This window comes from Camelus dromedarius, chromosome 7 (genome assembly GCF_036321535.1).
Source record: "Camelus dromedarius isolate mCamDro1 chromosome 7, mCamDro1.pat, whole genome shotgun sequence".
Taxonomy (NCBI): Eukaryota; Metazoa; Chordata; class Mammalia; order Artiodactyla; family Camelidae; genus Camelus; species Camelus dromedarius.
The window spans coordinates 25,403,288-25,429,591 of record NC_087442.1 but is presented as its reverse complement, the minus strand read 5'-3'; the positions used below and the strand labels follow the sequence as shown (position 1 = coordinate 25,429,591).

Below are 26,304 nucleotides of genomic sequence, written 5' to 3'. Positions count from 1 at the left end.
GTTGTCTCATCGTTTTTTCTAATTCATTTTTTCTAAAGAGCACTTCAGCGACCATTGTCGGTGTGTTCTTTCCCCTTTCCCTGGCTCTGAGTGTTTTGTTCCTGACACTTTCTGGGGTCAAATACTGGAAAAGAATTGAAGGTAGGAAAAACTAGATATAGCACCCTTAACAGAAAACTTCAGTTAAAAACAACTGAAGCAAACTGGTCTATAACACTGCATGCAAAATTTAACTAAGATGGGAAAACTAGGACTAAAAAAGTTCATCATGTGTCTATTGCACCATTGTTTTCAGATGGAACTAACTAATGGATCTCTTGTCTCTTTCCAAGTACTGAGGACCTACTTTGTGTCATGGGCACAGTGCTGGGTGCTGGTAATACAACAGTCAACAAGTTCAGTAGAGACCCTGCCTGCAAGAGGCTGAAGAGGAGATGGACAGGACAAACAGATAATGGCACAAGGAATTAAATTAATTACAACTGTGAAAAGTGGCAAGCATGCACACAAAAATAACAAAATCTTTAAAAATTCAGAGACCCAGAGAAGACTCTTTCCCAGAATTTTCTTGAGAATAGAATTTCATAACCTCTGCTCACTCCTACGATTAACAACTTTCAAAGTTAAGAGCTGCTTACTTTTTATTTAACAGCATTTACGCTTTTTTACTCTCATGTTGTTTTTCAGGAGTGATCACAGAAGGATGGTCCTCTTTTCTAGTTGTAAGAGTCCTTCAAATATTGGCGACAGCTTCCGAATAAGATTAGTGAACATGCTTAAAACCTAGTGTATAACATTAATACAGCCTCAGGTGTTTTGCTTTGAATTTGTATCAAAAATACTGCTGAACTTTTGCAGAGATAAATGGCTTATATTTTCCCTACAAACCATTAGCAATAGTTCTGATAAAATCAAAGTCTTTTCAGTATCTTAGTCAAAGTGATTTAGTAGGAGCCCTGAAAAGGAAAGAGCCATTCATCAATATCAAAACACAACACCACCACATTAGAAATCACGGCACGTGTGCATGCACAAACATTAGTTACCTGTTTCCTTTTCTGCTAGGCCTAAAACATAAGAGAAGAGAATTTAGGAGAAAAGCAAACTCTACCCAGGTTGCTTACTCACATAAGGAAAAGGACCAACCAAGCAAAGAAAAGGAGTCCACTTTCTATTTCTAAGTTAAAGTTGACTTTGTTCTTGATCGGACCCTGAGCATAAAATAAAGCTTTTTATTTTTTATGATACAAAAAAAAAGGAGAAGGGAGAAAATGAAAAGCCTAAAAGTCATTCTCATAAGCATGCATTTTTTTTTTTTTGAATGGAGACTGCTCAGCAGTCCTACCCGACTAGAGGTCTAGAATCCTTTTTCTAGAATATTCTCACGCTGGACCCAAGGTAAGAGAGGGGTGACTCCAGAAGGGAAGAGGTGGGAGAGTTCCCTGCTCACTCTCCAGTGGGTACTATTTTAGGCTTTCCTCTACCACAGAGTTGTTTTTATGTGTGATTGAGAAGAAAAACCATTCCTTTCTGATCACCATTGTTAGCATGTAGCTCTGATCAATGAAAAAAGCCCACGGCTATGTACAAATAAAAGAAAGTTCTTCACATGTCTGTATTAAAATGGATTCTATGACTAGAAAATAAATACAGAGATGAAACAAAAGCTACACTGCATATCTTTTCAGTATTGCTGGATAAGGTAACGGTCAAAAATATTAACTGAAATAGTTAAGAACAAAAGGATTCTCATAGTTTTTTTTTAGATACAGTCCATAATATTTGGATAAAATAATATTGTGTTTACTCAGATTGTCCACAACTTTTTTCTCTTTGCCAGAGTTGAAAGGTTTTAAAATGTCTATTTTTAATATCAGATCTTGCAATCCATGCTCACAACACCCAATATTCCCAAAATATGAAAATTGTTTGAATGAGTATTCAAAATGTGAAAACCAATCTGTTTATCTTCCACTTCTCCTAAATGATCTAATATTCAGTGCTTTTGCTTTAACACAACATGATATCATAATTAATGATGTTAAACTGGTAACTAAGGAGGTTTCATGTTGTTACTCTTGTGATATAATATTGGTTGCTATAGTGATGGGATGGCTTTTTTGTTAATCACTCAGGAGGTTGGTTATCACGTGCTTGTTAGAAAGCTTGATCAGATTTGGAAAGAAAAAAAGGATATAACATGGCCAATTTATAATCATCTTTTTCATTGTCCCAATTTTGATGAAACTGTAATAATATCGTCTAATTAATAAATTTGCAATTCATTAAATGCAATTTTAGGTAAAAAGTTACTAAAATTTTTTCCAGTGGATGATTTATTTTTTATTTTTAGAGGTAAGTATTAAACAAGGTAAGCTTTTTCCTCCCTAAGGCAATGGTATATGTATTACACAAGCTACTTTTATGATGATTAAAGAATCTGAGGTCGTTTCTATTACTTTTAATTGTATCAGTCAAAGGATTGTTCAATGAAAGCTGAGATTGTGACTGTCAGAAATTTCAATCTATGTATTTCTAAACATTTTAAACTTTAATGAATCAGATGAATAATTATCCTTAATGAATAAAACCCAAAGAAAGAGAAAAAAAATGCACAGTCCTCTCAAGAGATCTAATCTTTCAAATGCATCAATATATTGCAAGCAATTAAAAGTTGCAGGAAATTCTATCTGTTCATTTCAGCCTTCATGATAATCAACAAGTTTCCTCTTTCTCTGGGAGATACTGCAGAACCGAAAATAAAATTATGTAATACTACACTGTCACTGATCAGGAAAGAATACACTACCCGTACTTTAAATGTTAGATGTACTTACAGTAATGTCAAAAAATACAACCCATGAAAACACGTTTTGATTTCTTCAAAACTCAAAATAAGAACAAAGGACAACTTAAGCACGAATCCTGGGTCTTTCATTCAAGCAGAGTCCCAGGAGGCATATTAAAGCAATGAATAGGAAAAAGCTCTTCAGTTCACCAGCTGAGATTTTAATGAGACATTTCCCTTTGCCATGGCACAGGTTTGTTCAGGAAAGGAAAGGACTTCTCACAGAAAATGCAGTTAATAGGCATTGCTGGCTCTCACTGCCACTTTGGGCAACTGCTCACTGCACTGACCTTCTATTTTGGCATATTCTGTGAGTCTCGTGTAATTGATCAAGGCAGCTTTCTCAAGACATTTTCTGACCACTTTTTTCACCTCTTCGGCTGGTATGGGAGTGGCAATATCTTTCATTAAAACCTAGAGAGAGAGAGAGAGAGAGAGAGAGGGAGAGAGAGAGAGAGGGAGAGAAATTGCATAAAATACTAAAAACAAATATACAAATTGTCCTAGACCTATTAGTAGGAAAGGGTCCTAGGTAACACTGGAGGAGGCAATCAGTCGGGGCTTCACAACTGGGAAGTAATCTCCCAGTCTGGGCTCTTCCTGTCTAAGCCTCATTTACGCACATCAAAACCTCCCCTATGCCAAGCTACCATTCACTGTGACTGTCACTTTTCCTCCAGGGACCCACAACACCACTCAAGCAGCTGTTTCAGATCAGGATTACAGTCCGTGGAACAAGTAATAAACAAAGTTTATCTTGTATGTCCTTGTTTTAAAAGCTTTAAATCTTTTGAGCAATATATATGAAAACAATAACAAAAATTCCCTTAAAACAAGCAACATGTATGGGCTCTATAAAAATCAAGAACTCTGCCCTCCCTAATTAAACTTTAATCATTGTGATCTGCTGGGGAGGGGGGACTTCTCTGTCTTAGTGAAATGAATGAAGAATCAAATATTAAAATATAAGGAAATATTCTGAAATTAAAAAAAAAAAGGGATCACTTTCTGTTGGATTCCTAAATTGTGTTTTTGGATTTTTTCCTTTAAAAGTATTACTCTTGGCAAGAGGAGAAAACAATTATATCCAAAATTCAAAATATAATGTATTTAAGCACTTTTCTAATGGCTCATTGACAATTGTCCTTAAAACTTTCCTAGTAATAAAACTGCTCACAGTAAGTTTTGATTACACTATTAGTCAAACTCTATTTTCCATATAATTGATGTGGTTTTTCTTGCTCTGCTTACATTCAAATTATACAATCTGTAGCAAAATCTTACTTTTGTAAGTGTTCTTACTATGATCCTGTTAAGTTTTTTACTTCGAAAAAAATACTGAAGGAACATGAAGACATTCATTTCATGCTTCGTTATTTCATTCTCTTTCAATCAGCCTCGGCACTAAAGATTTTATGATTTCAAATTCATTCAATCATTCTACCATTGGTGATCCTTGACAACATATTTTAATTTTGTCAGGCAAGATTTCCTTTTGAAAACAGCAAACTTTACTGCTTAAAAATTTTCTTCCCTCCCTATCAAATTAAATTTTTCTTCATATTCTAGTATGAAAAAATCTTTGACACACTGACATACCTTTGGCCCTTTAATTAGAACTCCACATTAGATTCTTTATAGCCAAAAAAACCTTCTGTTTACAGTGAAAAAAATATAAGCATTAATAGGCACTAGTATTTGTAATGTGATTATAACTAAAATTTAAATATAAGATGAACTTTGTTCCATATGCAGAACCACGAACTTTGCTATTAAGCTTCCCCCGTGGTGCCAAACTTTCAAATAATAGAAATAGCTGTTAAAATTAGAATCTGTCTATTTATTACAGAGATGAGCCCAGGGTAGAAATCAAGCATTATTCCACAGTATTAGAAGCAGGATGCTTCATTTGGAGTGGGGGCGGGGACTGAATTCTCTTTCCTGGCAAAGTGCAGATAAAGGGCTGGCAAGTGCAAAAAGGGAGACACAACCTCTGTTTCATGCCTCCTCCCCATGTTCTTCCAAGGCATCATAAGTATCAAGAATCCACAGGTAGATTTTATTTTATTTTTCAAAGATGTCAGTAAGTACAGAGACATGCAAATGAAGAAATGGCTCTTACCATTTCTCTCTTCGTTCAGCAAGAAACATGCTTAGTGACTATAACTGGAATAAAAGTCACTCTTCATCTTGCCACCTGTCAGTGCAGGGCATGAGGGCATCTCTGCTATTACTAACTCTTCCCTGCCGGGGAGGGGAGGGGAGCTCTGCCACGGAAACCAGCACACACAGAGGCTGCACTTGGTACCCAGGATGGGATGCCGTTCCAAAAGCAAAGCTACCTTTAAGGATTTTATGTCATCAGTGATACCTTAATGGATAGGATGAAATGAAAACTCTGAAAAGTGTGGGTTACATGCAGCTTTTAATATTATACAAATTCTAATAAAACAAAATTATGACAACAGTATTTCTACCACACAATTCACAGTAATCAAGGATAAAAAGGGATATATAGATGAAACCTATCTGTAATCCAAAGATCTCATTTTAGCCAGCAATTCTAGTCTTCATTTCCCCAATTCCTTAAATCACTGAACAATGTCTCCCCTTTTTCATAGAGGTGCAAATAAACAATGCATTATCTGGAATTCCTTGGGCAGATAAATCGACATGAACAAGAAGAGCCTGAAGTCAACAAATCAGGACCAGAATAATCAAATCATGAGATATAGAGGATCCTTTGATATCCTTTTTAATACTGATAAGGAATAGGATTTGTCCACATTACTTAACTGTTAGCTTTCAAATAGCACGTGAATAGTTTTATAGACAGATGAAGATGACACTTCCCTTTCACACATAATCTGCCACAAAAACAGCAGTGGAGGATATACTTCCATGAACAAATGATTTTTCGCATGGATGTTTACTATTACTTTTTGTATATTTCCGTAATTTTGTGACTTCTATAATCATCAATTTTTGTAATTCCCGAACGCATTCAAAGTAACACATGAGTTGAATTTAAATAAATTCTGAGAGAAATTTAGAATGAAAGAAATGATACATTTGTGAATATTAAATGTTAAACTCTTAGAGGTATGAGAAATATGACAGAATTACCAATAAGTCAGGGAGATAATTAAACACAACTGTAAAGTCTGAAAAACAGATAACTGTACTTAACTGAAATTAAAAAAGGCTATTTCATGAGGGGAAAAAAAGGTGGTACCAAAAAGATACCATAAACTTAGCAAAGGATGACAGTGGTAGGCTTCAAAAAGGCTCTGGAGAGAAAAAGCAGGATATAGAAGAAACTGAACGTAGCAGGAGAAGGTGAGAAATTGAGGAGGGGGGAGGGTATAGCTCAGTGGTAGAGTACGTGCTTAGCATGCACAAGGTCCTGGGTTCAATCCCCAGTACTTCCATTAAAAAAAAAAAAAAGGTAAATAAGCCTAATTACCTTCCCCTGACCCAAAAGAAGAAATTGATGAAATGCAACAGACCCAGAGGACCTCGCACTTGTGAGGAATAAGACAGTCTGCCTAGTTCAATAACTAAAACACACAGCCATCAAGAACGCAAATGGTATTTATAAAGTAATGGTCAAACATACCCTTTCAAGTAATGAAAGTGTGGCTTTTAGTGCACCTTCAGGTCGTCCAAAGGGAAAACAGTATCTTAAAAAGAAAAAAGAGGAACAAAAATGTCAAACATTTAATATCCGAGAATGCTCAGTAATTTCTCTCTTGTATTACTTGGCATTACTGGAGAGGAGTAAAAAGCAGTTCAAAGAGCATCAACCCACCCGGGAACATTCTAACTGCTGGAGTTTATCTGGTCCCATGATTTGAATGTTTTACACAGGGGAGGTGTCAATTGTGACGAAAAAGGTTCTCAAGTTTTGAGAATACGTGTACAGAAATATGGCAATCAAAAAGGAATCTCCAGGGTCCTACAAGTAAAGAGAAACTTCAGATGCATTCCCTAATCATTTCTGCTTGAAGGTGTTCTTGTTCAAGCTCTCTTCTCCCATTTCCTCCTCTATCTGGGTGAGATTTGAGATAGAAGCCCAGCCACAGACATAGGTCCTAGGAAAACAAGTTTCCAGCAACTTCCTTACCTGACGTCTGTCTGTCTGTGCTGGTGTCTAACTCTCCACCGCTCCCACCCCACCCCCATACACAAGCGAACCTTCGGCGGCTCTTGCTGGCAGTCACTTATCCAAAGTACTTTGAGTTCCACGTATCCCTAATAGACACCAACAACTGGAGGGCAGGTTACGGGATGTTCTGAAATCAGGGTCAGAGCTGGGAGGGGGAGTGGGCTCCTCAGACATAACTTGCCACATGGTGGTGACAGGTTTACTGCTCTTTACAAGGGGGTCCCTCTTCAGGTCACTTTCCACTCAGTACAGGATGTCAGGGCCACTTCATCCTGTCGGAGCGCTTTGCTTTATTGAACCAGGTTCAGCAAAGCCTGCCCTCCCTTACCACTGCCCCCGCCCCAAGCCCATGTGCTACAGGCAGCTGGGCTGTCGCTGGACTGACTTTTAGCTCTTAGAAATCTTTTAAACTAAAACCTTGAAAAGTCTGCTTATTTCTGTCTTTTGCCATTACCCAAGGACTTAGCAGACATATTTTCTAAGACATAATGAACAAGGAAATTTTTTTTCACACAGTAACTTGAAGAGGTTTCCCTAAAAAAGCACAGATATAAAATGTATTTAAGCTCAAATTGTTCTACAGGACCACATTGTAAAGAGACAGAGAGAGAAAGACTATTTCCTCACAAAGCAGTAGTTGAATTCATATTCGGATTAGGTTTTAGTTTTGTGATACTTTCATTTGTATCAAAGAAATGCAATTAAGTGTCACATAAATCTAGTCACTCAGACTTTTATTCTGAATACTGTTTATCAATTCATTTAAAAAAATTACAAATATCATTTCATGTTAAAAATGTCCTTCACTTAATCCTGCCTCTATTCTCTTACCCTCCCCAAAGCCCACACATAAAAAAAACCAGGACCAATTTATTTTGATAGTTTTCCTGTGCAGTGATGCTCTTCAGAGCATTGGCAAATTAGTAAAGTAACTTTAATCATTTTGTATACCATAAACGTTAATCCACATTTAAATAAAACACAAATTGGTTTCTTGTAGTCCCCTCCCCCTGCTTAAATCTTTTCAGTGTATTTGCATAATCCACCCACTGTCTTTCCTATTGTTTATTTCCATTAACCTGTGGGTGACGCGTTTTATGAATGGAATGTTACTGATCCCCAGATTACATTTAGCATTTCAGGGCTCTGAGGTCCCACTGGGTATGTTCTGCATTAGCATTAGCTGCCCGTGATGTGTAAATAATTCAGCACATTTACAGAGTACAAGTAATCCTGAGTCAATAAAGTACAGAAAATAACTACACAGAAGCTTAATTAATCTTCACAAAACAAGCTTTAAAAGAAGGGAATCATTTTGTCCTGCTTTTCAGGGTAAATATTTTGGGTTTTTACCACTTGGCCACCTTGGTAATAGCTAAGTAAAGTGGAAAGCATTCACTGATCAAATAAAATTCAACCAAGTTTAATGCCCAATCTGAATAAATTAAAGTCACCCTGATTTTCACTTTAGTAAATTAATTACACAGATAAATGAGCCTGTATAGACCTGTCCAATGATTAAACTCCTTCTCTTCTTTATATTTTAAAGTTGTAAATACAGTATCTATTTTTATTAAAGTTATATATACACATAGTCTAAGAAGAAACTGTTCGTAAGGGAATTTTTATGAAAAACATAAGTCCTTTATGTCAGTTCCACAACACCTTCCCAAGTAATTTCTCTTGAAAAAAAAAAGTTTAAACTTTTATCTGATTCTTTTGGTATTTAAATGTCATATCCATAACCTACATGCTAATATTTCAAATTCTTGATTTTCCAGCTTTAGACATTATCTTACTAACTTCCTGCTATGGAAGGAAAGTACTTAGCTTTAAAAAAAAAAGATTTAGAGATGGAAGTGACATACAATGAATTGCGCATATTTAAAGTGTATGACTTGATAGGTTTTGACAACTGTATACAATCAATGTCATATACATATTCATGACCCCCAAATATTTCCTTCCCATCCCTGGGACCCAGGCAACTGCTGACTTCCTTTCTGTCATTTAGATTCGTTTGTATTTGCCATAATTTCATGTAAGAGGAGTCACACAGTATGATCTTTTTTGGGACCGATTTCTCCCACTCAGCATAGCTGTTTTGATATTCATTCATGCTACTGCAATGTATCAACAGTTCATTCCTTTTCATTGCTCAGAAGTATTCCCATACAATTTTTTATACATTCCTTGTTGATGTCATCTGTCTTGTTTTCATACTTTGACTGTTATGAATAACACTAGTATGAATATTCACATTCACGTCTCTGTGTGGACATACGCTTTCATGTCTCTTCGAGAATAACCTAAGAGTGGACTACATTGGGTTTTTAAATTTTTAAAAACTACAAACTCTTTTACCAAGTGAGTTGTACCGTTTTACATTTCTATGAACAGTATCAGCAGAAGTCCAGTTTCACATCCATGCCAAATCTGTTCGTTTGGTGTTACTCTTTAAAGTTTAGCTACACAGACAGGTAGTAGCAGTACCTCACTGTGGTTTAGTTTGTATTTCCTTATAGAGTAATGAGGTTGAGCATCTTCTCATATATGCCTTTTCACCATTTTATATCTTTAATGAAATATCTGTCAAAAAGTTTTAATTGGGCTGTTTCATTTCTTATTAAGTTTTAAGAGTTATTTATACATCCTACATAGAAGTCTTTCGTGGGATATGTATTGCACAAATATTTTCTTCCATTCTGATATTTATTATTAACGTCTTTGGAAGATCAAAAGTTCTTAATGTTGATGAAGTTCAAAGTAACATTTTTCCATTTATGAATCAGGATTTTGGTGTTTTATTTAAGCATCTTTGCTTAGTCCAAAAAAACACTGATTTTCTGTTTTTCAGATGTATCCATTTTGGGTTAGGTTTTGAATCAAGTGTGAGGTGTGGATCTGGGTGAATATTTTACATTTGGATATCCAGTAGTTCCAGCACTATTTTGTTGAATAAAATATACTTTACAAATTGTCTGTACATTTGTTGAAAATCAATTGACCACAGGTATGTGAGTCTATTACTGGACTTTCTATACTACACTACCAAGATAGTCTTGCCTTGTTTTTGATCTTAGGTAGAAAATGTCTAGTCTTTCATTATTAAATACGATGTTAGTTGTCGGTTTTCCACGATGCCCTTAACAGGCTGAATATATGACATGTGGCAATACTGTTGTTTACTAATTCTATCTTCTGTGCCATTTTCACTTTTGCTTGTTCACATTCTCTTCATTGGTCATATTTTACTATTTCTTCGTATCCCTAGATATTTTTGACTGAAAGCTAGACATTGCTATTGTACCTTATTGGTGGCTGAGTACTTTTGTATTCCTTTAAATATTCTTGAACTTTGTTTTGGAATGCAGTTAAATTACTTGGACACAGTTTGACTCATATGAATCTTGGTTTTAAGCTTCATTAGGAGAGACCATGACAGGGCTTATTCTTGGGCTAAATTTTTTCTTCTACTGAGGCAAAACCCTCTGCGTATTCTACCTGATGCTCAAGAATTAGAAGGTTTCCACTCTGGATAGTGGAAACTAAAACTACTCCCAGCCCTGTGCTAGCTTTGGGGACATTTCCCCCTGTAATCCTTTCACACAGTTCTTTGTTCTTAGTTTCTTCACATCCATTCACAGATCAGTAATTAGCTAAAGACTCTGGGGGACCCTCAGCAAATACTTGTAGGTCTCTCTGAGCTCTCTCTTCTTTAGAACTTTGACCTGACAATTCTGGCTACCTTACTCTCCCTGGGCTCCCAGTTCTGTCTCCTTTAAGCCAGGTGTCCACTGGGATCCACCCAGATTCCTCTTCCCTGGACCATGGTCTGGAAACGCTGTTCTGGCAGTAAGCAGGGGTAATTAAAGGGCTTATTCATTCGTTTCCCATCTCTCAAGACTCACGGCTATTCATTGTCTCACGTTTAACATCTTGAAAAGCATTTTCCCCGCATATTTTGTCTTAAAAAATTATTTCATGTGGGAGATAAATATCATCCCAATACTCCATCTTGGACATAAGGTGCTTTTTTTTTTGAAGACCACTTTCCTCCACCCTAAACATAATTTTGGTTCCAGCCACCCTTTCATTGCAGTGACTTTTGGAGGTTAAGCCTAAATTCAGTATCTACATTAATTATGTCAATATCTTAGATAATTGAGACACAGTTCTTACTTTGACTACCTTCTATGTGTCACTATTTTGTTTATGATTAATATGTGTCTTTGTTTTAATTTCTTTTTATATACTTGATCTAGTACAGCTCCAAGCTCTAACACAACTAATACAATTCCAAATTCCAAGTGGGTAAAACATGCTCAAATATCTCAGTGTTTTATCAGTTTGGTCTACTTGAATTTTCTGACTGCTCTGGTCAGAACTGTTTCCTCTCTAGGTTCAGTCACCACTTTGGGGTCTCTATTAACCACCTTTACTAACCACTATGAAGAACCTCTTTCATGTCGACTTCCTGTTGCAGGGATCTTAACTCTCCCTCTTTCTTTGTTTTCCCCTTTGTCTTGGAAAACTGCATTTTCCAAAAAGGGAATATGGGAAGCACATCTTTTGATGTCTAGCTTAATAGACACATTTACTAGCACAGTATTCTAGGCTGGAAATCATCTTTCCTCAAAACTGTGAAGTCACTGATGCACGGTTTTCTGGGGATCAGTACTGTTCCTCATATTGAAATAAAAGTTGCAGAAGAAAAGTATCTCTTTTAAAATTTTGTTCACTGCCTGACACATAGTAAGCACTTAATAAGTTACTGTAGAATAAATAAATGTTGAGAAGCCATTATGATTCTTTGTACTTCTAGATCTTCTCTTTTATCTCCAAGATTGTGAAAATTCATAAAAATGCACTCTGAGTATCTTTTTTAATCCACTGTGTGTGGTACCCAAAGGACTCATTTAATCTGAACACTTATGTCCTTTAATTCTGGAAAATTACTTTGAATATCTTTATTGATAATTTCCTACCTTAAACCTTAACTGTGTCTGGGATTTATATTATTCATAATGATGAAATTCCTAAGCAGATCCTTCATTTTTCCTATCCTTGTACAGCTGCCCCTCAGTATCCATGGGGGATGGGTTCCTGGACCCCCACAGATACTAAAATCCACAGATACTCAAGTCCCTTATATAAAATAGTGTAGTACTGGTGACCCTGTATATCTGCAGATTCAACCCATCCCACTTGATCTGGCAGGGGATGTGGAACCTAAGGAAATGAAGGGCCAACTTTACTCGTATTTTTCCATCTGTTCAACTCCCTGCCCCCTACTTTCTGGAAGGTTTCAGTAACTTAATCTTTCGACAGTGTGTATGTAGTTGCGTGTCATTTGCATCAATTTCTAAGAGCTATTATTTGTTCCCTAAGGTTTTTTTTCTTTTTCTTTTTTAAACACATCTTGTTTTTGTTTTATAGATGCTCTATCTTCTCAAACCTTCCCAAGCATACAAGCATATCAGTAATAGATTCCCACCACCTCTTCCACCATTTCCTTCTTTCCATATAATTTTTATTTTTTCCCCAAGTTCCTTTTTTGGTATTACTTGCCGCCCACAGTAAGTGCTTTCCTCATACATCTGATGGCTTCACCTTGGCTGTCTGATCATTTTCAAAAGCGAGTTATTAAAAAACTAAATGGAAGCTATACGCGTCTAAGTGGGTATGTGCACACTCTGGTCTTGGCTGAAGGGGAGTGTAGCTGGGCTACTTCACCAGGTGTCTTTACTGCCCATAGCTTTAGGTCTTTTCTCTTGGGCTAGTCAGAGTCCCAGGGGAAGACACTTCTACTAAGCAAGGAAGGTACAAGCCTGCCTGCCTGCCAGCATTTTGGGTGTCAAGTGTGTGAGCTGGAAGAAGCCTGTGCTTCTCAGATTTCAGAATAAACATTTTTTGAATCACCCTGTTTCTGCATATAATCCCTAACTCCAACTGTGCTGATGATTCCTCCCCTCCTCCATCTCAGTCCAGGTACCCTCTGATTTTACCTTCCCCAGGGAATAAACCTGCAGTGCTCTGCCAGGAAGGGGGATGGGGAGGGGCCGCAGCCTGGCAGCTGAGTTGGAAGAGAGATCTAGGGACTCTCAGTGCGTTTTAAGTAGATTTACTTACAAATCGTCCTTCACTCTTAATTTCCAGAAAGGCTTACAACTGGCAATTCCTAAACATTCTGGTGATTTATGACATCAATCAGATTGCTTCTCTGTTTTCCTCACTGCCAGCTTATGATCCAGTTTTTCCTGGGTGGCTAAATTAGAAGCCATCCATTCACCTGACTTCCACATTTTTTACTTATTTTTTTCTATTTTTTTCTCCTCTCTAATCCTTGTTGTCCTTGTGCATTTATGTCTTTAGAAAAATACTGTTCTGCTGTTTGTTTAGGTCCCGTGAGGAAGTCTTTAGCCAGAAGTTCCTGATTTATTTTTAATTTAGTTTGCCTTATGACTCTATCTGTGTCTTTGAAATCCATTTCTGAAATACAGTTGGGCCTGAATAAATAAATTTCTATACAAGAGTTATTAATAGGAATCTCTTTACTTCTTTAGTATGAATTGAGAAGTAATTTATGTTCTTTCTAAATTTTAACATAAGTGGCTAAGGAAGATCATTTGGCAGAATCCTAATGAAAATCTGCACGGACAATTTAAAAATTTTTCTAAGTTTGCCTATATGGATACCTCAAATTTCCTCTATTTTACTTTAATCCCATTTCTTCTTATCCAGTTTTCTATGGACTCAGGAGAAACAAACCTGGTAAAATTTCTACAAACTCTGTAAACATCAGAAGAAAATATAAAAGCCAGCCCCAAAAGTCTAGACCAGTTTATTTTAGTTTGTATCTTTAGTTCATCAAAGAAATAAAACGAAAAAGAATTCTAGAGTACATCTTTACTGAAATTATTAAGAGAACTAGAGAGACAAAACTGGAAGAGAGGGGAATACACTATAATACAATAAATGATGTGGACAACCCTGCCTCTGCTGTGTAGCTGGGAGCACTGTGGGGGGCGGAGCCCCCGGGATGACTCTGGCTAGGCTAACACTCGGTCATGGCGGTCCCTCTGCTTGTCAGTGACTGAGGATCTAGTGCCTGGGCTTCCTGTGGCCCCTGGGTTCGGTTCAGGACTGGGTCTGTGACCTATTTAGGGCAACTGAGATATGAGGGGTAGTTCGCTAGGATCTTCTATAGAAATGTTACATCTTAAAAGAGAGAATCACAGAAAGAGATGGCTTTTACTCTGTCCCCTCACCATGCTGGCGTGTATGGATGTGAGGCCAAGGAAATCTATGGTCCTGCTACCAACCTGGGGGTAAAGCCATCCCATGAAGAAGGAGAGGCATGTGAGAATCACAAAGAAATGGAGCTCTGGCTCCTAAATTCAGCCTGTCTTGAAGTTCACCCTACCTGAGACCTGCGTGTAAGTGAACATGCACATTTATTTGTTTGAACCAGTTTGAGGTAGGATTTTGCTACTGGCAGATGAAAGCACGGCTACAAACAACCATGGAGACATACAGTTACTGCCGTAGGGATTCAATAGAATTATGAGCTCTGTCTCAATAATGTCAAAATCAGCAAAACTATGTGTTGATTTTCATTAAACGACATACACAGCAAACTGAAGGATCTCTGCACAACCTAAAAGACAGTATTCTTAATGGCAAACGCAGAAACATCTGCTGTAAACGTAAAAGTCTTCGTGTTTTCATTTTGTTTATAAACTAAAAATAAAATAAAATAACAAACACAAAAACAAAAACCCCAAACCCAGAATTCAACTCTGTCACGTTATTGAGAATAGTGTATCCTAATGTGAATCTATTAGCCTTTTGGGCAGAATAAATTCTCCAATGTGAGACTGTTCTGTGAACGGCATTTCTAAACCCAGCACTAAATGACTGCCCCCTTGCCCAGGTGTCATGATAAAGAACATCCCCCCTCATTCACTTGCCTTAAGGGTGTGGTACCAGCCCCAGTTAAATAATTAAGGCAGGGAAACGGATGCATAGCATATCCTATGAGAATTTCTTCCTTCAGGACCATTTTAAAATCACAGAGTCTAAGCTTTTTCATATTACCAATAAGGAAACTGAGGCCCAGAGCAGCCATACACTGTTCACATGGCTAAATAACAGTGTTTTCAAAGTGCTAAGGGGGAATATTAATTGAATTTATTTTTCCGTAAGTTCACGAGATGATTCCAAATCACACACCTGCAACATGACAGACATGCTATAAGATACGACACACTGACATCGAAAAATTTTATAGGCTCTGAGGAAGAGAGTGACAGAAAAAAAGGCATGTTTCTGTTTTTAACCATTAGGTTCTATTAAGCTAACTACAATCAGGGAAAAAAGAATATTATCAAGATATTCATCCTTCACCCTGCAAATGTTTCTTACTTTCAATACTTAATTTTTCTGAGCAAGAAACTGTGCTAGACACACTGTGGTCCTTGTTCTCACAGAATGTAAGTAAAGGGATAACTAACGACTTAAGACATTTGTATCATTTCTCTGTGAGAGGTGAGTAGGGCTGATACAGATTAGATAAACACTCAAAGACTTCAGCTTTTCCACTTTTTGTTGGAATAACTGAGAAAGGCTCCACTGTGAAGGTGGGACTTTAGAGTTTCCTTGCCCGGCGATAGAGAAGGGGAGGAACTGTCACCAGAGCTGGGGGAAGAGGCTACATGGGGATGGGAAACACACAGGGTGAGCGAGAGGTTCAGTGGGGTGAATATTGTAGGGGGGTGGGACCTAGTGGGATGGATACTGTAGGGGGGCGGGACTAGAGGGATGGATGTTGTAGGGGGCGGGACCTAGTGGGATGGATATTGTAGGGACGTGGGACCTAGTGGGATGGATACTGCAGGGGGGCGGGACTAGTGGGATGGATATTATAGGGGAGCGGGACCTACCTAGTGAGTCATGGAAACTGACTGAGAAGCAGACCACAGGCTCAGGAATGTAGATCATACCCTATAGGCAATGGAGAAGCCACCGGTAGTTTGTGAGCAGTAGCAGGAAGACTTGATAAACATTTGCAGGGGTATTAGAGGATGGAGTGAATTAAGAAGCAAATATTTGTATCAATGGAGCATATACCTGAAATGGCTTATCTGATTCTCTAAAAGGGAAGACAGCCTTTCCTTTATCTCCTCAAATCTCTCTTTTTCTTCCATTGAAACAGTTCCGATTCCATCAGGCCTGGAACAAAAAAAAATCAGAATCGGTAATTTAAAGTGATAGGACATTTACGTTTATATATTTTACATCTTTCTATTTCCCTGGAAAAAAAAGCCAAATAATTAAGGAAAATGCCTGTCAGTCCACAGTATACATATTACTTGTGTCTACGGTGTACATTTATTGGAGATATTTTGTAGCCACTTGCTTCATATTTTGACCTGGAATAAATGGAAGAAAATTATTTTCTTTTTGACAAGCTTCAAGGTAAAGGGTTACAATAAATATTTTCCATATCTACAGAAAACAATGACTAGTCGTTGAGAATGTCAGTGAAGTGCCTTACAGTGATACCAAACATGTGACCAATTAAATATCCTGAATGGAAATATTATAAAAAATATGCTGAATGTAAGCTACAATGTCTTAACTGCTTCCCTTCCAAATAAAAATTAAGCTAATGTGAAATTGGAGATTTAATTTTCATTGTTGTAAGGAATAGAAATTTTGAATACACGTAGTGGTTTACTGCTCTTTTTTGGTTTGTTTAAATATAAATCAAATATAAATATTTGAATAAACATACAGAGAAGAAAGACCAGCTATTGCTTCAAGAGTTTTGTGTTAAACCAAATATGCTTATGAAATAAAGGCTAATTTTCATTAGGATTTTTAAAAGTAGCAACAGCGACCGAAAAGATATCTTCTTTTACTAAGATTAGGATTGAAAATATAAAATAAGTCTAATAGCTGGGATTCAGAATTTATTCACTATCAATTTAAGTATTTGGTGGTATAGCAGTCATCTAAAATTTTGAATATATGAATTTTAACTGTCCTTGTTAAAACAGAGAAAAAGATATATTAAAACTCATATTCACTTTAAATATATTTCAACAAAATGAATCCTCTGTATTTCTTAATACCAATTATTTCTTCTCCTATTATTTTTCTGAATATTATAATTTAATTCTCAAAGACATCTTTGAACTTGCTAATTTTTAATGTTCATGTATAAAACAGGTAGAAATGAGGGTTATTAAAAAATGGATACTTAAAATAACTTTCCCAACAAGATTTGCTGTTCCCACTGTTTTTCACACAGACATCTATACATATGTATGTGTGTGTTTGATGCTTGTAAACTAGTCAATTAGGGTAAAAGCAATTAATTTTAAAGTTATACCTGAATCATGCTGACATAAAAACCTTTTATTCATATCAAAGCATCATTTTCTCCCAGAAAAAAAAGTATCATTTAAGTCTGAGAATTTTTTTTCTAATTAGAGTCAATAATTTATTATGCCAAAAAATTGCATGCTGTTTGAATTTATGCTTTGAAAATATTATTTACAATTATACATCATTCTGACCCATCAAAATACAGTTTGAATGTTGACTGCAGAAAAACTAATGGCAAAACATTGGTCTTTCAACTATTTTTAGGGAGGAGAAAGGAAAGTCTGGTTTTAAATTATGAAACAATGAACTAAGAGCTAACCCTAATGTTTTATAATAATTTAATAATGGATTTTTTTTCACATACTACTTCAGAGTCAATTCCTATTGAGCAAATAATAGCACAGAACCCAGACTGTAACCTAAGGATAACTACTGTCAATGATCACAAAAGTGAGATTGGAGAGTTCTAAACAAATCATTAATTTGGGAATTTGGGCATTTAGGCAAAAACTATAACTACATTACATTATTACACAGACAGCCTAAAAGGCCACACCGCAAACTTGCAGGTGGTTATTTCACTAAATACACCTATGAAAACTTGATGAAAAAGAGCAAAGAACTTATCTTTATTGTTCTGACGACTGACATGTTCCTTTGGCCTTGCTCTCTGACAGGTGCCGTGTGGTTGTATTTGAGCAAATTTTACTGTTAGTTTTCAACTGTCAAAGGAGACTGTAATCCTCAGTGATAAGTACACCATCCTGTCATATTAAACTTCACTGGGACACATTGCCTGCGTGACTGAATGGAGCCAGGGGTTCAGGCGATGAAGACTGAGACAAATTAGTCAGAGGAATGTCCCCCATGTCAACTTCACTAAGATGAAGACTATTATATGCAGTGAAGGGCCATCATTTTATCGAGCTTATTACTAAATTAGGCTACACATCTTACAGGTTAAATACCTTTCATATTTTGTCTTGCCCTTATTCACATGTTCTTATTTTAGTGGGTGTATCAGACTATGCACTAAATATCAGGCATATGAAGTGGCCTTCTATATCTAAATTATCGGGAATAAAAGGTAACTTTGCGGCAGTCAACCCTAAAAGCAACAGCTCCTTCTAAAATTATTCTTCCCAATAAACGCAAACACTTCCTGTGTCATCAAAATCTTCTTGTCACGGTGGTTATTAAAACAAACGTAGCAATTTTCAAAGACAAAAATATAAAATGTGCCTGGTACTGCGCTGTTTCATAGGCATAACACCATAGGATGCTCACAGCAATCCTTTCTCTAGTCCCCAAGAGAGGAGGCTGTTGAGGCTCAGGGAGGTTAGGTGACTTCCCCAAAGTCACACAGCTCTTAAGGACAGAAGCCTGAACTCAAATCTAGGTCTCTTGCATTCCACATCTGGGGCTCTTGGTGCCCATGCCTTACTGTCTTTCCTCTATGTTTTAACAGGAAATAAAGAGCAATTTAAAAAAACCCTATTAAAAATATGGAAGCTATATTTGAGATACAACAAAGGTGGAACTATTTTAAATATATTTATTTGTATCAGACATTTTCTATATTGCTTGAATAAAGCAGAGAGCTAAAATATCAATACAATTTAAAATATCTACCACTGGATCAGTGATTCAGTTAAAAAAGACCTTAACAAAGGACACCCTAAAATTTGCTCTTTCATACACTGATCATATACACTTGCAGAAACCTGGAGAGATATTTAAACCAGTTAAATTTTATGAACGTGTATCTAGTAGACTCAGGGTAATACAGTTTAAAATATTAACTATAAATAAAATAAAATAACTGAACTTTATAAGCTGTAGCCTCTTTGGTCTCACTCCTCTAGTCTTTTCTTTGTCAGAGTATTGGTTGCACACTACTGTGAACCATCTTCAAGCATAAGTCATATCCCTGTAATGGCAACACTCACTGTAAAAGCCAAAGTCCACTCTGATCTCCTCTACGCCCTCACAGCAAGTCCCTCCACTCTAGCCATGCTGGCATCCTATCTAGTCCTCAAATACAGGAAGCATGCTCTGCCTCAGGGCCTTTGCATATGCTGCTTCCACTGCCTGGTAGCCTTCCCTGGGCACACACATGGCTTTCTCACTCATTTCCTTCTCATCCCTGCCAACACGACTCAGGATTAGCAAGGCTATCTCTAACTACCCCGTGTAAAAGTGTAATCTCCTGTTCCCACAGCCCTCTTTATTGCTTTCCACTGCACATACTGCCATCAGCCAACATGTGATATGTTTATTTGTTTATTGTCTGTCTTCTTGGTGCTGTACCTCAGTGCCTAGAATTGTAGCTGGCAATAAATGCTAAAGAGATGAATGAGTGGTATATAGAATATAAAAATATCAGATATATAAGATTATAAAAATTCATGACTTAGTAATATCACTAATCTTATTATTATTGTTAGTATTAATATAGCATAAATTGTTTGGAATGTTTTTATTATATAACAGTAGGGAAAAAGGGAAATTTTTTGAAAAGCAAACAGTAGCAGGAATTATAGTTAAGAATTCTGGGTAAAAATATCTCTAACAAAAGTCAGTGTGTATTTATTTACACTTAGAAGAAAATTTTTAGTGTTTATCTGCCATTTTAATTATTAGTGAAATAAATTGCTTTACATCTCAAGAATACAATTTTTTTCCCAAGATAATAAAAAAAAAGCATAATGCCTCTCTGATAAAAAGATGATGTTAAAATGTAGTTATTTAAAATTATAACAAAGCAGACTAGTTTTCTGATTGGAATGTTAACTGGGGTTTAACTCTATGCCTAATAATTAAATATTAAAGTGCTTCCAATGAGAAGGAAGGGTATGCTCATGTGCAAATGTTAATATTTTCATTTTTTGCTGAGGCCTGTAGTTTCGAACTTACACGATTTTAATAAGAGTGTTCTGTGGAATAATTTGATTGATCGATTGATTGATTGGTGGGGGAGGGAGGTAATTAGGTCTATTTATTTATTTACTTTTTTTTTGGAGGAGGTTCTGGAGAACCCAGGACCTCGTGCATGCTAAGCATGCGCTCTACCACTTTGAGCTATATCCTCCCCCATGAAATAATTTTAACATATGAACAAAGTATAAAACACAGTTCCATAGTATGCTTCTTTTAAGTATGGGATACCATCAAATGAATTATGACGTAGAACTTACTTCTGGTATTCCATAATAAGCAACTAAACACCATGTGCAGTTGTGCCTGTGTTAACTGTACCTGAAAGACTCCTAAAAAAACAGAATTGGACGAGAGAACTTTGTGCTGCTGATGTTTGCCTAATAGACTAATCTTACATCTGCCTACAGGTCATGTTCTGTTTTCACAGAAACCATCATGCGTGTGCACATATATGTGCACACACACACACACATACACACACAGTATTTTTTCTGAAAAGCAGATTCATCCAAAAAATAGTTCCTATACCTATTAAGGCCTGTACAAATTAATTTCACCCAATTTCCCCACAAACTAAAGGCCTTTATGATTTGTGCTTTTCATCAATCTGGCAGATTAGGCATTTTAAAGCAAACAGTTCCTTCCTGTATATCTGACATCTTGTCATGATTACTGATTCCTTCCACAAGAAGTGCCACAGACGCTCCAAAGCGAGAAGGGTGTTTTGGAAAGACAGCTCCGGAACCAGAGGGATACACAGTACTACCAATCCATTGTCTATGATCTCTGATGGCTTTGGGGGCAGTTCAGGTAATAAGTTTGCTTCTCTGAAGGCAAAGGATGATTGCATTATATTTCAAGAAAGATCTGAGAGGAAGAGAGCGTACAATTGGGCTGCAGAGTCAGGTATTTGAGAAAATATCAATGAGGGAATCTGCCTAAATGTTCAGCTATGGACTAACCTCGTGGCTTCACCTCCCTGGTTGAACGGTATATAGTTCACATATTTTGTAGCCCTTTTTTTCAGTATAATACAACATTTCAGAGGCCTGTGAGAGCAATACAGGCTAATTTTGGCATGTTCAATATCCATTTCATTTGGGTGAATCTGAGCAAGAATAACCGACTGGCTGTCAATGTATTTTAAGGAACAATGGTTCTGTGACACACTCATCAAAAAGGGTGAAATGGCTCATGCATTTTTTTGAACAACACAAACATGAGACCTTGTTGGAGGTCATAGTACGACCATGACATCTGAGAAGGCTGACAGTAAAAGAAATCTGTTTATTTTTTAAAAATAGTACATAACAGAATTACTTAGTCATGGGATCTCCCCACAATCCCCACTTAAAAAGCCCCATTTAGTGCCACAAGTATATATTCTATTACTTAGTGAAAACTCTAACATCTTCTGTGGTTATTATCTCAGTCGTTTTTATCATCGGGACAGCTTCTAGAGACTCGAAGGATAAACGTGCCCTTAGCTTTATAATCCCTGGGAGTCGACACAGTGTCTGGAACAGAGCCCGCAGGAAGTTTGTGGGTTGAGTAAACACACCAGGAGTTACCATTGTATGGAAAACTCTGGTGAACTGATGGGAAAGATTTCATCACCCCCTCCCTCCCCAGCTCTTCAGGGAAGTTCGCTTGTCCTGGCAGTTTGGTGGTTTGCGGTACAAGGTATTTTGCAACCATCGAGTGGGCAAATGACAAAGTTTGTGGTGCTTTTGAGTTTCTTACGGGCTTCCTTTCACCTGCCCCCTCTGACAAGGAGCACAGGACATCTGAGCTTCCTCCAGAGAGAACGCGAAGGGGAACGACTCCTGGAGGGCAGGATTTCTGAACTGTCAGCCCTGCCTGCAGCACAGCAGGTACAAGTCAGTTTGCGCTTCGTGCATTTCCCACCAATACCCATTTGCGAACAGAATAAAAAAAAAAAAAGAGGAAGACACAGCATGAGAGTAAGAAACGATAAAAGATGAGGGAGAAAACAGTAATCTCTCATTTTCATTCCCTAACCTGTAATACCTCCTATTGTTTCAAACAAAATGATATATCGTTTGGATGGTCATATAGTACATAATCAGTGTCCTTCTGTTTCCCCTGAAATTTTAGATATTCCAAAAATGAAATTAATTCTACCTCTATACGTTTGTTGAAAAAGGAGAAACAGATGTTCTATGAGAAACATCTTGGAAATGAAATTTACAAATCATATTCTTTTCTTTTACCAAACCCTCCCCCCTCTTAATACTTCCCATATTTGAATTTCCTATTGAATTCTATCTTCTTTGGAGGTTTTAGACACTTCTACCAAAAAAAAGCAGGAATCTGACACTATGAAGGTATGTGATCTTGTGACTTAGTTTTTGTGGTTAAGCAGTGATGGACAGACAGGTCAAGGGCATTTATCAAGGTGTTTGGTAACTGGCCTCTCCTGGAACCAAACTAAAATCACTCCCCCACACAATTCTAGAATTCAAGAAAAATAAAATATTGAGAGGATTTTTAAAATTAAAGTAAAGAGGATTAAGGTTGATAAGTGTTCTGTGATACAATATTACATCTACCCGATACCTATTGTTATTATTTTTAAAAAATAACTTTTGTAAAAGAAAAATTAAAGGACTATATACACATCAAAATTTGGGAGAAGAATTCAGAAAAACACAAAGACAAAAAATTTTCTTAAATGCCCCAATCAGAATTAACTGGTAATACCATTTTGTAAATATAACTCCAGTCTTCTTTCTATAAATCTATACATCTATTGCATATTCTGATTTATAATTTGATTCTTTTAGTGAAGTGTAAACAATTTCTCAATCACTTAAATAATCTAATTATATGCTTTTTAACAGAATTATGATATTTCATCAGGTGGATGTACCATAATCTATTAACCCAATATTCCATTAGTAGAAATTTAGACTTTTTCCCTCTATTTTTTTCTACCATAAATAACTGCTGTAATAAGTAACCTTGCACTATGTATTTGATTGTTTCCTTGGGATAAATTCCTGAAAGTATGTTGCTAGGTTAAATGGTGCTTTGAACTGTACTGTTTCCCTAAAAATTCATATGTTGAAGTCCCAAACCCCAGAATTACTATAGTTGGAGATAGGGCTTTTAGGAAGTAATTAAGTTTAAATGAGGTCATAAGGCTGGGACACCAATCGGGTTGGACTGGTAGCTTTATTAGAAGAGGAAGAGTGAGATCCCTTTTTCTCTCTCTCTTCTATAAAGACACAAAGAGAAGACAGCCATCTACAAACTAGAAAGAGAGTCCTTCCTAAAACCCAACCACACTGGCACCCTGATCTCAGAGTTCTAGTCTCAAGAACTGTCAGAAAATAAATTTCTGTTGTTTAAGGCTATGGTGTTTTGTTACGGCAGTCTATGGTATTTTATTATGGCAGCTGAGCTAAGACAAATAAGATGATATTTTCAGGCATTTGACACATATTGCAAAACTGCTTCTTAAAAAAGCACTTATCAGCTTATACTCTGACCCATAGTGCATGAAATTATTAATTTCCCTCTAACCTCATCAACTGTGGTCTTTATCAGTTTTTAAAATCATTTTTAATTTTATATATAAAGAAGATATTTCATTGTTTTAATTTATTAATTTCTATGTTGTAAGATGACACAATCTTGCTGGTTACATGGGGTCTTTCCGTGGGCCATGAAACTTACTGCATTTGATTCATTAAGAATATTTAATTGTGAGCTCTATTTATGAAGTGCCCCAACATGTCACCTATAAAGTTTGTAAACAGATGGTCTAATGTCTTTCATTTATTTACTCAACAAATATTTATCGAGTACTGGCCAGGTCCTGGGAATACAATATAAGCACAACAGAAATGACTGTTGTCCTAAAAGAGTTTATAATAGAGACAGGTATAAAAAAGAAAAATCAGACATTAAGTATACATTGCATTTAAGAAGGGCAAAAGTAAAAGTTCTGATGTAGTTTGGATTTTGAGTAAAGATTCAGTTTGGGAATGGTATTTAAGCTGAGATGCAATGGATGAGCAGCAGCCAATCAGGTTGAACCTGAAGCAGAGGGGTTACAGAGAGGGTCCCAGGAGGTCTTCCATAGAGACGTCCAATTTTTTTTTTCAGAATGCAAGGTGTTATCACGTGATTTCTGCTTAACGTATAGTAGACTGACTTGATGCTCCAGAAATCGCTCTTCACTACAAAACACCTAAATGTTAAATAAATTATACCAAAGGTACTGTTAAATGTTATGCTGTACTAATAACAAAGTTAAAAAAAAATTCTCCCAAGGGCAGAAACAAAAATGAGCTGGAAACTGAAACCAAAGTAGGGGTGAATGTGAACACCAGGGCTGCCCTGGGGGCAAATGTTGATTTCAAGGAGACTCTACAGCTATGCTGAGAAGAATGTACCTCTGGGTCAGAGACCTACTCTGCATGGGCTGCTGAACCTGAGATGCCTGCAAATCTGGAGCCCTCGAATGGGCTATACTATGAGAGAAAGGATGGGCCAGAAAATAAATATTTTTGCAAAGGGGAGCAAACAAGGAAATCTATCTGTTTCTACAACATCTGTAGACTGAGTGAAAAGAGTCTTTCCTGAGAATCTGTACCACACACCTGACCTCATTATGCTGGGTACTACTTGTACAATTGAGGAATCTCCAAGATGGAAAATAAAATGGCTCCAGTAGCCCCTCCTATCACCAAGTAAAAGCAGAGCAAATTCTTTTAGGAAGAAAGTATTCTCAACCCAGGCTTTGCAGAATATCCACAGGTTAATCCAAGTATATGTACCTACTACAAAAAACTGCCAGCACAATAAGAAAACAGTGACGATGGCAAACAAAAAATCAGCAGAAAGAATAGATATAAACACCTGGAAATTTTGGTTATTGTAATGATCAGAATATAAATAATTATAGAAAGTCTAAAGAAATAAAAACCAAGAAAGGAATGAGACATTCAGAAATGAACAAATGGGTTTATAAAAGAACCAAAGAGACTTTCTAGAACTAAAAAAATTAATGATTGAAATTAAAAATTCAATGAGTAGGTTAAAAAGCAGATGTCATAGTTGAAGAGAGAAATGAGGAAGTAGAATAAAGGTTAGCAAACTGCAGCCCACCACTTGTTTTCGTGAATAAAACTGTATCAGAAGACAAGCCACACTCATTCATTCACATACTGTCCATTGGCTGCTTCTGCACTACAGTTAAGAGGGTCAAGTAATTGTGACAGACACCATATGGCCCACAAAGCCCAAAACCTTTACTATGTTTACCATCTAGCCCTTTACAGAAAAAGTTTGCTGAGTCCTGCACTAGAAGACAGAACTGAAAATACTACGTAGAGCACAACTGGAAAAATAAGCAAACAGAATATACATTAGAGACATTAAGAGAGAGAGAAGGTAAAATGCCTCGTACACGGGTAATGGTAGTTTTAGAGAAGAGCAAGACTGGAGGAGAGACAATAATTCAAGTGACAGCAACATTCCAGAACTGGTGACAGACATGGATCTTCATATCCCAGTCAAGGTCAGGTCAAAGAAATTTGCACTTACCCAGTATCAGGGCAGATGGATCAGAAATCCACAAAAATCCCAAATAGAATACATGAAAAGAAATCCATATGTAGATATATTACCATAGTGAACCCACAAAACACAAAATAATCTTAAAAGTATCCAGTTAAATCCCCCTCAAAAGAATGGTCACTAGATTTCTGACAGCCTTCTTAACAAAGGAAGCCAGAAGAAAATGGAGAGCAATGTTCAACGTTCTGAGAGAAAATAGCTGTCAGTGTAGATCTGTATACTGAGCAAAATTTCCTTTAAAAAATGTGGATGAAACAAAGATAATTCCAAATAAAAGTTCACTACCTATAGGTGTTCCATTATAGAAAATTCCAAAGAATATACTTTAGGGGAAAAGGAAAGC

The 26,304-nt window shown here is 36.7% G+C and overlaps 1 protein-coding gene across 8 annotated transcripts in view; it reads right to left on the bottom strand.

The window, feature by feature from the left end:
* CADPS2 (calcium dependent secretion activator 2) overlaps window positions 1–26,304 on the bottom strand; it is a 449,325-nt gene that overhangs the window by 98,552 nt on the left and 324,469 nt on the right. For 6 of the 8 annotated variants that reach the window (XM_064487396.1, XM_064487392.1, XM_064487395.1 and 3 more), the window contains exons 14-17: window positions 16,149–16,250; window positions 6,468–6,531; window positions 3,139–3,262; window positions 1,047–1,067 (exon numbers count right to left, since the gene is read on the bottom strand). In XM_064487396.1, the coding sequence (XP_064343466.1) occupies window positions 1,047–1,067; window positions 3,139–3,262; window positions 6,468–6,531; window positions 16,149–16,250 (311 nt within the window). The remainder of the gene's footprint in view (window positions 1–1,046; window positions 1,068–3,138; window positions 3,263–6,467; window positions 6,532–16,148; window positions 16,251–26,304) is intronic. The other 2 variants (XM_031455280.2, XM_031455282.2) reach the window with 1 other exon arrangement.